Below are 14,370 nucleotides of genomic sequence, written 5' to 3' on the forward strand. Positions count from 1 at the left end.
TATTAACATTATTTTGACTAAAATAAAGTGAAAAAGGCTGTTTTGTGTTTTCACACCCTTTTCACATTATGTTAGTATCACCTGTAGTTATTACAGGGCAATTGGAGTAGAATTAGTAAAATTGTACTCCAACTCCTAGGTATCACTTAATTTTAGTAAAGCAGATCGCATTTCCCATAACTGTAATGGGAAATGTGATCCGACCAGAGTTACTAAAAATAAAATGTGAAAAAATACCGGGGAAAGCCCTGTGATAATAACGCCACCTGGAGGTGGCGTTATCCAGGGTCTCCCCCGGTTACCGGACTACTGCCCTGCTCTAATGGGGAGAGCAGAGCCGGGAGCCGGTACCAGTAATCAGCTGTGTGGTCTAAACAGACCGCAAGCTGATCACTATAAAAAAAAGAAAAAAAAATAGTTAAAAAAAAAATTTACTTACCTGACTCCAGGGAACGGTGATCGGGCCTCCGGTGATGACTCCCCTCCGGTCAGCTGGTCTCCCATAGTGCACTGCTGCCTGGTCATCAGGTGATTGGGGCCCAGTGCAGTATGCAAGATCACCTGACCGAAGGAATGAAGAACATCACCGGAGGCCCGGAGCATGCAGGTAAGTGTAATTAAGGGAGAGGGGGGTCGCAGGGACGGGGCTTAGTGCCAGGGGCGGGGCTTAGCGCCGGGGGGGCTAGCAGCGGTGACCGGTCGGTACATGCGCGGGCACTTAGTCACGGTATTTTTTGCGAAAATACCGTGATAAGGCTCCGAAGGGGATTCGCAGGGACAGAGCTTTATCGCAAGCTCTGCCCCTGCAAGGGATGTGTACTAAATCCCTGTGATATTGCCTGAATTCGCAATGCAAATTCAGTCGTTAATATCACACTACAATCTGCATTCAATATGCGGATTGTAGTAAATAGAGCCCCAAGAGTGTAGAATATACTCTGTCCTATATTTATATATGTTATGCACATTTATGTATCCGAATCACGGTACCAAAGAGGAATGACATCACTTGATGCTTATTGCTTAATTCCTTATTTTGTCATATTGATTGATATTAAATCCACTCCCCTTTTTTCATGGATGATTGTACATGAGATATAGTGGATGATTGTACATGAGATATAGTGGATGATTGTACATGAGATATAGCGGATGATTGTACATGAGATATAGTGGATGATTGTACATGAGATATAGTGGATGATTGTACATGAGATATAGTGGATGATTGTACATGAGATATAGTGGATGATTGTACATGAGATATAGCGGATGATTGTACATGAGATATAGTGGATGATTGTACATGAGATATAGTGGATGATTGTACATGAGATATAGCGGATGATTGTACATGAGATATAGTGGATGATTGTACATGAGATATAGTGGATGATTGTACATGAGATATAGCGGATGATTGTACATGAGATATAGTGGATGATTGTACATGAGATATAGTGGATGAGTGTACATGAGATATAGTGGATGATTGTACATGAGATAAAGTGGATGATTGTACATGAGATATAGTGGATGATTGTACATGATATGTAGTGGATGATTGTACATGAGATAAAGTGGATGATTGTACATGAGATATAGTGGATGATTGTACATGAGATATAGTGGATGATTGTACATGAGATATAGTGGATGATTGTACATGATATATAGTGGATGATTGTACATGAGATATAGTGGATGATTGTACATGATATATAGTGGATGATTGTACATTGAATATAGTGGATGATTGTACATGAGATATAGTGGATGATTGTACATGGGATATAGTGGATGATTGTACATGAGATATAGTGGATGATTGTACATGAGATATAGTGGATGATTGTACGTGAGATATAGTGGATGATTGTACTTGAGATATAGTGGATGATTGTACATGAGATATAGTGGATGATTGTACATGAGTTATAGTGGATGATTGTACATGAGTTATAGTGGATGATTGTACATGGGATATAGTATAGTGGATGATTGTACATGAGATATAGTGGATGATTGTACATGAGATATAGTGGATGATTGTACATGATATATAGTGGATGATTGTACATGAGATAAAGTGGATGATTGTACATGATATATAGTGGATGATTGTACATGATATATAGTGGATGATTGTACATGAGATATAGTGGATGATTGTACATGAGATATAGCGGATGATTGTACATGAGATATAGCGGATGATTGTACATGATATATAGTGGATGATTGTACATGAGATATAGTGGATGATTGTACATGAGATATAGTGGATGATTGTACATGAGATATAGTGGATGATTGTAGTACATGAGATATAGCGGATGATTGTAGTACATGAGATATAGCGGATGATTGTACATGAGATATAGCGGATGATTGTACATGAGGTATAGCGGATGATTGTACATGATATATAGTGGATGATTGTACATGAGATATAGTGGATGATTGTACATGATATATAGTGGATGATTGTACATGGGATATAGCGGATGATTGTACATGAGATATAGTGGATGATTGTACATGAGATATAGCGGATGATTGTACATGAGATATAGCAGATGATTGTACATTAGATATAGTGGATGATTGTACATGAGATATAGTGGATGAACACCAAATAGAATTATTGGAGGAGGTACTCTGAGTGGAATTTTGAGATTTCCCTTTTTAGGTAGAGCATAGGTGATAAGTGTTAGAATGAACATTTATGACTTATTTTTGTTATCACACACCTACTGCAAATAGCCTAATTGAATACATATAACTCAGACTCTTTTGGGTATTAGAAGGGAATTTATTTCGCATAACCCTCGATATTTAATACTTGTTTTAATTATATTTTCTTTGCTATACCCCCATTTTGAACACATTGGGAATATTTTAAAGGGGTAGTATCCAATAAAATTTGTGTTTTAATAAATATACTCATCATATTGTTTGAATTACTATGTTTAAGTGTGCCCCAAAAAGCCGTTTTTTGTCTTCTCCTTGCTTTCTGGCAAGAATAGAAATATAAAAAATTTTAATAATCAGGACAGGCACAACAGAGCCCGGGGCTGGTTATGCTTGTGGGAAGGAGGACGCACGCCATTTTGTTTCGTAGTTTTACTGTTTACTATTTTTTTTACACACAGAAGACTTCACGGATCTCACTGATCTTTGAAGGTTTTTGTATAACTCAGACCTTGTAATGCAAATCACATTACAAGGTCCGAGTTTACATAGGGTAAAACTCGTACAGACTCGCATAATCTAATAGCCAAAAACTCACATGTTCGCAGGCTATTACATTTGCCGAGTTGTGGGACAAACCTGGACCTTTAAATGTGCGAGAAGGTCCGAGTTTGTCTCGCAATTAAAACTCAGACCCTATTACATTTACCCCAAAGACTGAATCATGTGTATCACACCCACTTTGATGCACACATAAGGAACTCGTGTATTGTTTCTAGAGCAATATACACTGTGTAAGATGAGTTCTGACATTGAAACAGGCCAGTTCTTTAGTGAAATACTGGGCTCATTTGCTTCTATTTCTCTTTCAGGCTTACAGGGCGTTTGTTTCAAGTAGTAGAAACAAAACAACTTCTAAAAGTCCTAAAAGTGTGAGGATAATTTCTGTGGTCCTCCCCAGCTCTATCAGGCATGTAACAACAGCAGATGAATGTTCTGTAACCCATCAGAATGTAACAGCTCTCGTTTGTCGGTTTCTATACCTCGTCCAGGAAATGCGTAACCAATATTTCTGCCTGGCATCATTACAACCCAGAGACCTCTTTCTGACATCTGTGTTGACGAGCTTTGAACATAACTTTGCACGTGACCATGTTGTCAGATTGTCACCCACCAGGAAACACAAGGTCGGCCCGGCCGTCACACTGCAAATGTTATTTTCAAATATCTGCGAATGCGGAAGTGAAATCTGTCCCAGTTTCCTCTTTGCCGCCTGCCCTTCAGCAGAAGATACAACGCCTAGACAGCCACAATGACAGTGCCGCGGCCCCTTCCGTCATCTGTGTGTCACAAGTTACCAAACACGTCTTCCCAGTGAGCTACCAACCCAGCGCATTGAATGGAGCAGCGCCAGCTACGCTTCCAGCTGCAGAGCATCCGCTCTATGGACAAAGTCGCTCGTCTCCCGTCAGACCAAATCCGTGGCCCGTGGAAGAAAGCGCAGACGCTGCGGCTTGTTTTGTCCCCATAAAGTCCTCCAAGAAAACTGCGTCTACAATACTACAATTATTACAGGCCGGTGATCTGGATAACGAGGAAAATGTGATGCCCATGCCCGGCGATTTCGTTTGTTGCAATTCAAGAGTTATTGGTATCAAAGCCAATGTTCTGTGTATGTACAAGAAAAAGATGTATCTGCTGCCTGAACACCCATCAAGAGGTTCCCATGTAGAAGCTGATGTAGAGGAATTAGTTACCAGATACCCTGGAGACACCACATTCAGCCCTGACCCGATGACAGATATTTCCAGTAACGCAGAGGATGAATTTATCTTCCAGGAGTCATGGTCGGAGGCTGACGCGCTGAGTCCTAACAGTGATACATCAGCTCAGCAGGATGACCTTAGTGATATGACAGCAGATAGAAGCGGAAATGGCAGCAATCTCTGGTCCATAGGGGACAAGTCCTCAGTCATTGTAATACAGAAGAATGAGGACAGGTGTCATCTACTGGAAGCAATTCCTTCCATCAAAGAAAATACAGCTCTAATACCAAAGCATTTCACTCATTCTGAGATCATAAAACAGGTAGGATGTTTAAACTCTTAATTCACTAACTAAACTGACATCGCCACACATGACGCTAAAAGGGAGCAACACTTATTATTTGTAGCACCACAAGAGCCAGCATGCAGTTGTACCCATGTGCAGGGTTACACTTATCACATGTGTGCACTATAATTGGTACCCACATCATGAAATAATACGTATTGCCCCCATCATGAATACATTCTTAGTGAACCTTTACAAATCAAATAGTATTGATGCAATAATTAATATTTCCCCCGTTACTAATAAGCCAATGTTTTCTCTGTGATATATTTTTGTTCCTGTTCTGATAGACCACATTACATAAATGACCTGTATTTTCAGCTATCTCATATATCAGTACATGCTAAACAATATTCTGCCTATCTTCTGTTGGTGTTACAAAGCATCGCACGTTCTGTGTTATCTACATGTGTAAGAATGGAGATGGCCATCCATGGTCACCTGGATAGAGCAAGAATTAGTCCCCTGGCCCGGGCCTCATTTCTGGTGGCCCCTGCTACTCTTCCAATGGCATGTGCCTTCCCTATGGTGGCCCCTGTCGTCTCCAATGGCCCCTGCCTCCTCTCTGGTGACCCCTACTTCTCCTCCTGTGACCCCTGCCTTTTTTCTGGTGGCCACTGCGCCTTTACCAGTGGACCTGCCTCCTCTATGGTGCCACTGCCTCTCCTCTAGTGACCCCTGATTCCTCTCTGGTGGCCTCTGCTTCTCCACATGTCGCCCCCATCCTCACTGGTGGCCCCTGTTTCTCCTCCTGTGACCCCTGCCTCCTCTCTGGTGCCCCCTGTTGCTCATGCAGCCCCGTCTCCTCTCTGGTGGCCTTTTCCTCTCCTCTATAGGCCTCTGCCTCTCCTGCAATGGCCCCTGCCTTATTTCAGGTGGCCCCTACTTCTCCAGTAGCCTGTGCCTCCTCTCTGGTGGCCCAAGCCTCTCCTCTAGTGACCCCTGCCTCCTCTCTGGTGGCCTCTGCTTCTCCTCATGTTGCCCCATCCTCACTGGTGGCCCCTGCCTCTCCTCTATTGCCACTGCTTCTCCTTCAATGGCCCCTGCCTCATCTCTGGTGGCCCCTGCCTCTCCTCCAGTAGCCCATTCCTCCTCTCTGGTGGCCCCAGCCTCTACTCCAGTGACCCATGCCTCTTTTATGGTAGACGCTCACACAGCAGCGGGATCTGCTTTCTCTGATAGGATGGCTGCATTGTGTGAGAGCAGCCCGACAGGAATGGATATAATAAGAAGTTAGGTTTGATTATGTACATAAAGGGGTTAATCATATTAATGGGATTACTTAAAATAAAAGGGCATTTTGTGGACACTGGGGTTTAATTAACAGTAATAGAATAAATTGATGATGTTAACAATGGGAATGATGGCGTTAATGAGTATAAAGGGGTTAATAATTTTGAATTGGTTTGTTATAATGATGTTGGAGAAGTGAATTGTTTTTGAAGAGGGCTCATTAAATGTTAAAGGCACAAAATTGCTCTCTTATGGCAGTCACTGGGATGCCCCCTGTTCTCTTTCATTGTCACAGGGATGCTCTCTGTATACTAAGACAGCCACAAGGATGTTATCTGTATTGTATGGAGCTCATTGGGATGCTCTCTGTATTGTGTGATGGTCACACAGATCCTCTCTGTATTTTTTGATGGTCATACAGATGTTCTATGTATTGTGTAATAGTTACAGAGATGCTCTCTGTACTGTATAGTGGTTACTAAGATGCTTTGTGTATTGTACAGTGGTCAATAAGATACACTCTGTATTGTGTGATGGTCACACAGATGCTCTGTATTTTATGACAGGCACAAAGATGCCCTCTGTCTTGTGTAATGGCCATTAGAGATGCTCTCTATACTATATGTTGGTCAATAAGATAATGTGTGTATTATACGGCGATCACTAAGATGCTCTGTGTATTGTATGGTGGTCACTGAGAAGCTCTGTGTATTGTTTGACTGTCACTGGAATGGTCTTTGTATTGTATACATTTTATATATAGTTTACATTATACCATGTGAGTGCATCCTGTTGGAATTTACTTCTTTTTCCCTCTCTTTGTGTACAATATTAGTAAATAATAAGTCAACATGTACAGTATGGATGAATATTTCTCTTATTTACTCTAATAATTAGATATGGGACATTTTTTGAAACCCATATAGAATTACTATTGTGAGTCATAATACTAGCTGGTGACAATATAACCTGATCTTCCGCTTTCTTGTACAGGAATTAATTACTGGATACCTCAAAGACGCCATTTTCAGCCCTGAAACAGTGACAGATACTAACAGTAATATAGAGGATGATTGCTCAGTCAATGATTTATGGTCAGAGACTAATGCACTGAGTCCTAACAGTGATACATCAGCTCAGCAGGATGACCTTAGTGATATGACAGCAGATAGTAGTGGCAGCAATCACTGGCCTGTAAGGGACAAATCTCCAGTCATTGTAATACAGACGGACGAGACCACATGTCACCTAGCAGAAGCCGATACTTCCACCAATGAAAATACAGTTCTAAAACCAACGCATTTCGCTGATTCTGACAAAAATGAACAGGTAAGAATATTAAATTCTTAATTTACTAACACTAACTAAACTGACATCACACATGATGCTAAAAGGGAGCAACACTTGTTATTTGTGGCACCACAAGTGCCAGCATGCATTTGTACCCATGTGCATGCTGGCACTTGTCTCATGTACAGGGAGCCTGATTCAGAGATGGATGGTAATGTAATCGCAGCTGCAATCTCTCACGGATTGCAGTAGCTAAAATATGCTAATGCCTTGCATAGCACAGCCCAGCATAGGGACGCCTGCTGCTGCCTTCTCATATCAGTAACATTGGCGCATAGCAGGCAGTCATGCAGCATGTATTGTAAGTCTGACCAGCCGCAAACACTGCAGCTCTCCTGACATGCAGAGAGGTCTCATGCTGCACTATGGCTAATTTATGCACGCCCATGAAACAGTGTTTAAATGGTCAGATGCTGCGTTTTTCTAACCACCCCCCCCCCGTTATCCACCCAAATGCTGACTTCCTGTTACTCACTTTCCGCATGCTTCCTCTGTATAAGCGTAGTAGCGATGCAATCATTACACGTGCACAGTCCGGCATTATTGCATGTGCAATACCAAACAATCGCATGTTCTGCGCAAATATCGGCATTATGTCCATCTCTGAATCAGGCCCAGTAGGCTCTATAAATGGTCCCCGCATCATGAAATAATAATTTTTTATACTGTCACACAACAAATTCTCAATGTATCATTACAAATAAAACCGTATTGATACAATAATTAACATTTCCCCCGTAACTAATAAGCCAATGTTACATTCTTTGTTCCTGGTCTGATAGACCACATTTCATACATGCCCGGTGCTTTCAGCTATCTCATATATCAGTACATGCTAAACAATATTCTGCCTTTTTTCTGTTGGTGTTACAAAGCATCACACGCTGTGTGTTATCTACATGTGTAAGAATGGAGATGGCCATCCATGGTTACCTGGATAGAGCAAGAATTAGTCCTCTGCATGGCCCGGGCCTCATTTCTGGTGGCACCTGCCTCTCCTCCCGTGACCCCTGCCTCCTCTCTGGTGACACCTGTCCTCTCCAATGGCCTCTGCCTCCTCTCTGGTGACACCTGTCTCCTCCAATGGCCCCTGCCTCCTCTCTGGTGGCCCCTACTTCTCCTGTGACCCCTGCCTCCTCTCTGGTGACACCTGCCTCCTCCAATGGCCCCTGCCTCCTCTCTGGTTACACCTGTCTCCTCCAATGGCCCTTGCCTCCTCTCTGGTAGCCCCTACTTCTCCTGTGACCCCTACCTCCTCTCTGGTGACACCTGTCTCTTCCAATGGTCCCTGCCTCCTCTCTGGTGGCCCCTACTTCTCCTCCCGTGACCTCTGCCTCCTCTCTGGTGACACCTGTCTCCTCTAATGGCCCCAGCCTCCTCTCTTGTGACACCTGTCTCCTCCAATGGCCCCTGCCTCCTCTCTGGTGGCCCCTACTTCTCCTGTGACCCCTGCCTCCTCTCTGGTGACACCAGTCTCCTCCAATGACCCCTGCCTCCTCTCTGGTGACACCTGTCTCCTCCAATGGCCCCTGCCTCCTCTCTGGTGATACCTGTCTCCTCCAATGATCCCTGCCTCCTCTCTGGTGGCCCCTACTTCTCCTGTGACCCCTGCCTCCTCTCTGGTGACACCTGTCTCCTCCAATGGCCCCTGCCTCCTCTCTGGTGACACCTGTCTCCTCCAATGGCCCCTGCCTCCTCTCTGGTGGTCCCTACTTCTCCTGTGACCCCTGCCTCCTCTCTGATGGCCATGGCCTCTCCTCTAGTAGCCCCTGTCTCCTATTTGATGGCCCAAGCTTCTCCTCATGTTGCCCCCATCCTCACTAATGGCCCCTGCCTCTCCTCTATTGGCCACTGCCTCTCCTTCAATGGCCCCTGCCTTATCTCTGGTGGCCCCTGCCTCTCCTCCAGTAGCCCATTCCTCCTCTCTGGTGGCCCCAGCCTCTCCTTCAGTGACCCATGCCTCTTCTATGGTAGACCCTCACACAGCAGTGGGATCTGCTTTCTCTGATAGGACGGCTGCATTGTGTAAGAGCAGCCAGACAGGAATGGATATAATAAGAAGATAGTATTAAGAATAATGGTTTTAGGATTATTGGGTTTGATTACATACTGTACATTAAGGGGTTAATTATCTTAATGGGGTTAAATAAAATAAAAGGGCATTTTGAGGACACTGGGGTTTAATGAACAGTAATGTAATTAAATGATGATGTTAATTAATAATGAGGATGAGGGGGTTAATGATTATAAAGGGGTTAATAATTTTGAATCAGGTTGTTATAATGATGTTGGAGAAGTGAATTGTTTTTAAAAAGGGCTCATTAAATGTTGAAGAGATAATATTATGTACCACAAAATTGCTCTTTAATGGCAGTCACTGGGATGCTCCTTGTCCTGTATCATGATCACAGTGATGTTCTCTGTATTCTAAGACAGCCACAACAATGTTTCTGTATTTTATAGAGCTCATTGGGATGCTCTCTGTATTGTGTGATGGTCACACAGATGCTTTCTGTATTTTATGATGGTCATACAGATGTTCAATGTATTGTGAAATGGTTACAGAGATGCTTTCTGTACTGAGTAGTGGTTACTAAAATGCACTGTGTATTGTATGGTGATCACTAAGATGCACTCTGTATTGTGTGGTTGTCACACATATGCTCTCTGTATTTTATAATGGACACAAAGATGCTCTCTGTATTGTGTAATGGCCATAGAGATGCTCTCTGAACTATATGGTGGTCAATAAGATAATATTTGTATTATACGATGATCACAAGATGCTCTGTGTATGGTATGGTGGTCACTGAGATGCTCTGTGTATTGTTTGACTGTCACTGGAATGTTCTTTGTATTGTATACATTTTATATATAGTTAACATTATCCCATGTGAGTGCATCCTGTTGGAATTTACTTCTTTTTCTCTCTCTTTGTGTACAATATTAGTAAATAATAAGTCAACAAGGACAGTAACACCCTAGGAGATATCCAATCCCATATGTACAGTATGGATGAATCTTTCTTTATCTTACTCTAATAATTAGATATGGGACATTTTTGGAAACCCATATAGAATTACTATAGTGAGTCATCACACTAGCTGGTGCCAATCTAACCTGGTTTTCTGCTTCCTTGTATAGGAATTAATTACCAGATACACCAAAGACACAATTTTCAGCCCTGAAACCGTGACAGATACTAATAGTAATATAGAGGATGATCCATTCAATGACTTTTATTCAGAGACTGACGCGCTGAGTCCTAACAGTGATACATCAGCTCAGCAGGATGACCTTAGTGATATGACAGCAGATAGTAGTGGCAGCAGTCAGTGGCCTGTAAGGGACAAATCTCCAGTCATTGTAATACAGAAGGACGAGACCACATGTCACCTAGCAGAAGCCGATACTTCCACCAATGAAAATACAGCTCTAAAACCAACGCATTTCGCTCATTCTAAGAAAAATGAACAGGTAAGATTTTTAAATTCTTAATTCACTAAAACTAAATAAACTGACATCACACATGATGCTAAAAGGGAGCAACACTTATTATTTGTTGTACTACAAGTGCCAGCATGCATTTGTACTCATGTGTATGCTGGCACTTGTCTCATGTACAGGGGGCCTGATTCAGAGATGGATGGTAATGTAATCACAGCTGCAATCTCGCATGGATCGTAGTTGATAAAATATGCTAATCCCTTCCATAGCACAGCACAGCATAGGGACGCCCACTGCTGCCTCCTCATATACATACAGTGTAAGCATAACCCAGCATAGGGACGCCCACTGCTGCCTCCTCATATACATACAGTGTAAGCACAGCCCAGCATAGGGACGCCCACTGCTGCCTTCTCATATCCTTACAGTGTAAGCACAGCCCAGCATAGGAACGCCCACTGCTGCCTCCTCATATCCGTACAGTGTAAGCACAGCCCAGCATAGGGATGCCCACTGCTGCCTTCTCATATCCATACAGCGTAAGGACAGCCCAGCATAGGAACGCCCACTGCTGCCTCCTCATATCCGTACAGTGTAAGCACAGCCCAGCATAGGGATGCCTACTGCTGCCTCCTCATATCCATACAGTGTAAGCACAGCCCAGCATAGGGACGCACACTGCTGCCTCCTCATATCCGTACAGTGTAAGCACAGCCCAGCATAGGGATGCCTACTGCTGCCTCCTCATATCCATACAGCGTAAGCACAGCCCAGCATAGGGATGGCCACTGCTGCCTCCTCATATCCATACAGTGTAAGCACAGCCCAGCATAGTAACGCCCACTGCTGGCTTCTCATATCCGTACAGTGTAAGCACAGCCCAGCATAGGGACGCCCACTGCTGCCTCCTCATATACATACAGTGTAAGCACAGCCCAGCATAGGGACGCCCACTGCTGCCTTCTCATATCCATACAGCGTAAGCACAGCCCAGCATAGGAACGCCCACTGCTGCCTCCTCATATCCGTACAGTGTAAGTACAGCCCAGCATAGGGATGCCTACTGCTGCCTCCTCATATCCATACAGTGTAAGCACAGCCCAGCATAGGGACGCACACTGCTGCCTCCTCATATCCGTACAGTGTAAGCACAGCCCAGCATAGGGACGCCTACTGCTGCCTCCTCATATCCATACAGCGTAAGCACAGCACAGCATAAGGACGCCCACTGCAGCCTTCTCATATCCGTACAGTGTAAGCACAGCCCAGCATAGTAACGCCCACTGCTGGCTTCTCATATGCGTACAGTGTAAGCACAGCCCAGCATAGGGACGACCACTGCTGCCTTCTCATATCTGTACAGTGTAAGCACAACCCAGCATAGGGACACCTACTGCTGCCTTCTCATATCCATACAGCATAAGCACAGCACAGCAAAGGGACGCCCACTGCTGCCTCCTCATATCCATACAGTGTAAGCATAGCCCAGCATAGGGAAGCCCACTGCTGCCTCCTCATATCCGTACAGTGTAAGAACATCACAGCATAGGGACGCCCACTGCTGCCTCCTCATATCCATACAGTGTAAGTACAGTCCAGCATAGGGACGCCCATTGCTGCCTCCTCATATACAAACAGTGTAAGCACAGCCCAGCATAGTGACTCCCATTGCTGTCTCCTCATATATGTACAGCATAAGCACAGCCCAGCATAGGAATGCCCACTGCTGCCTTCTCATATCCGTACAGTGTAAGCAGAGCCCAGCATAGGGGCGCCCACTGCTGCCTTCTCATATCCATACAGCGTAAGCACAGCACAGCATAGGGACGCCCACTGCTGCCTCCTCATATCCATACAGTGTAAGCACAGCCCAGCATAGGGACGCCCACTGCTGCCTCCTCATATCCGTACAGTGTAAGCATAGCACAGCATAGGGACGCCCACTGCTGACTCCTCATATCAGTACAGTGTAAGCACAGCCCAGCATAGGGGCGCCCACTGCTGCCTCCTCATATCCATACAGCGTAAGCACAGCACAGCATAGGGACGCCCACTGCTGCCTCCTCATATATGTACAGCGTAAGCACAGCCCAGCATAGTGACTCCCATTGCTGTCTCCTCATATATGTACAGCATAAGCACAGCCCAGCATAGGAATGCCCACTGCTGCCTTCTAATATCCGTACAGTGTAAGCAGAGCCCAGCATAGGGGCGCCCACTGCTGCCTTCTCATATCCATACAGCGTAAGCACAGCCCAGCATAGGAACGCCCACTGCTGCCTTCTCATATCCGTACAGTGTAAGCACAGCCCAGCATAGGGGCGCCCACTGCAGCCTTCTCATATCCATACAGCATAAGCACAGCACAGCAAAGGGACGACCACTGCTGCCTCCTCATATCCATACAGTGTAAGCATAGCCCAGCATAGGGACGCCCACTGCTGCCTCCTCATATCCGTACAGTGTAAGAACATCACAGCATAGGGACGCCCACTGCTGCCTCCTCATATCCATACAGTGTAAGTACAGTCCAGCATAGGGAAGCCCACTGCTGCCTCCTCATATCCATACAGTGTAAGCACAGCCCAGCATAGGGACGCCCATTGCTGTCTCCTCATATATGTACAGCATAAGCACAGCCCAGCATAGGAATGCCCACTGCTGCCTTCTCATATCCGTACAGTGTAAGCAGAGCCCAGCATAGGGGCGCCCACTGCTGCCTTCTCATATCCATACAGCATAAGCACAGCACAGCATAGGGACGCCAACTGCTGCCTCCTCATATCCATACAGTGTAAGCATAGCCCAGCATAGGGACGCCCACTGCTGCCTCCTCATATCCGTACAGTGTAAGCATAGCACAGCATAGGGACGCCCACTGCTGCCTCCTCATATCAGTACAGTGTAAGCACAGCCCAGCATAGGGGCGCCCACTGCTGCCTTCTCATATCCGTACAGTGTAAGCACAGCCCAGCATAGGGAAGCCCACTGCTGCCTCCTCATATATGTACAGCGTAAGCACAGCCCAGCATAGGGACGCCCACTGCTGCCTTCTCATATCCGTACAGTGTAAGCACAGACCAGCAAATGGAAGCCCACTGCTGCCTCCTCATATCCATACAGTGTAAGCACTGCACAGCATAGGGACACCCACTGCTGCCTCCTCATATCCGTACAGTGTAAGCACAACCCAGCATAGGGACACCCACTGCTGCCTTCTCATATCCATACAGCATAAGCACAGCACAGCAAAGGGACGCCCACTGCTACCTCCTCATATCCATACAGTGTAAGCATAGCCCAGCATAGGGACGCCCACTGCTGCCTCCTCATATCCGTACAGTGTAAGAACATCCCAGCATAGGGACGCCCACTGCTGCCTCCTCATATCCATACAGTGTAAGTACAGTCCAGCATAGTGACGCCCACTGCTGCCTCCTCATATCCATACAGTGTAAGCACAGCCCAGCATAGGGACGCCCACTGCTGTCTCCTCATATATGTACAGCGTAAGCACAGCCCAGCATAGGAACG

At 45.1% G+C, this 14,370-nt stretch overlaps 1 protein-coding gene across 2 annotated transcripts in view; it reads left to right on the forward strand.

Moving 5' to 3' along the window:
- The window catches only part of LOC148479321 (uncharacterized), a 50,686-nt gene that overhangs the window by 9,004 nt on the left and 27,312 nt on the right, over positions 1-14,370 (forward strand). Inside the window, exons 2-4 of one of the 2 annotated variants that reach the window (XM_088454610.1) lie at positions 3,567-4,782; positions 7,033-7,368; positions 10,534-10,866. In XM_088454610.1, the coding sequence (XP_088310736.1) occupies positions 3,847-4,782; positions 7,033-7,368; positions 10,534-10,866 (1,605 nt within the window). In that variant the 5' untranslated portion in view covers positions 3,567-3,846. The remainder of the gene's footprint in view (positions 1-3,566; positions 4,783-7,032; positions 7,369-10,533; positions 10,867-14,370) is intronic. The other variant, XM_088454612.1, reaches the window with a different exon arrangement.

This window comes from Taudactylus pleione, unplaced genomic scaffold (genome assembly GCF_031769625.1).
Source record: "Taudactylus pleione unplaced genomic scaffold, aTauple2 ptg000622l, whole genome shotgun sequence".
NCBI classification, from domain to species: domain Eukaryota; kingdom Metazoa; phylum Chordata; class Amphibia; order Anura; family Myobatrachidae; genus Taudactylus; species Taudactylus pleione.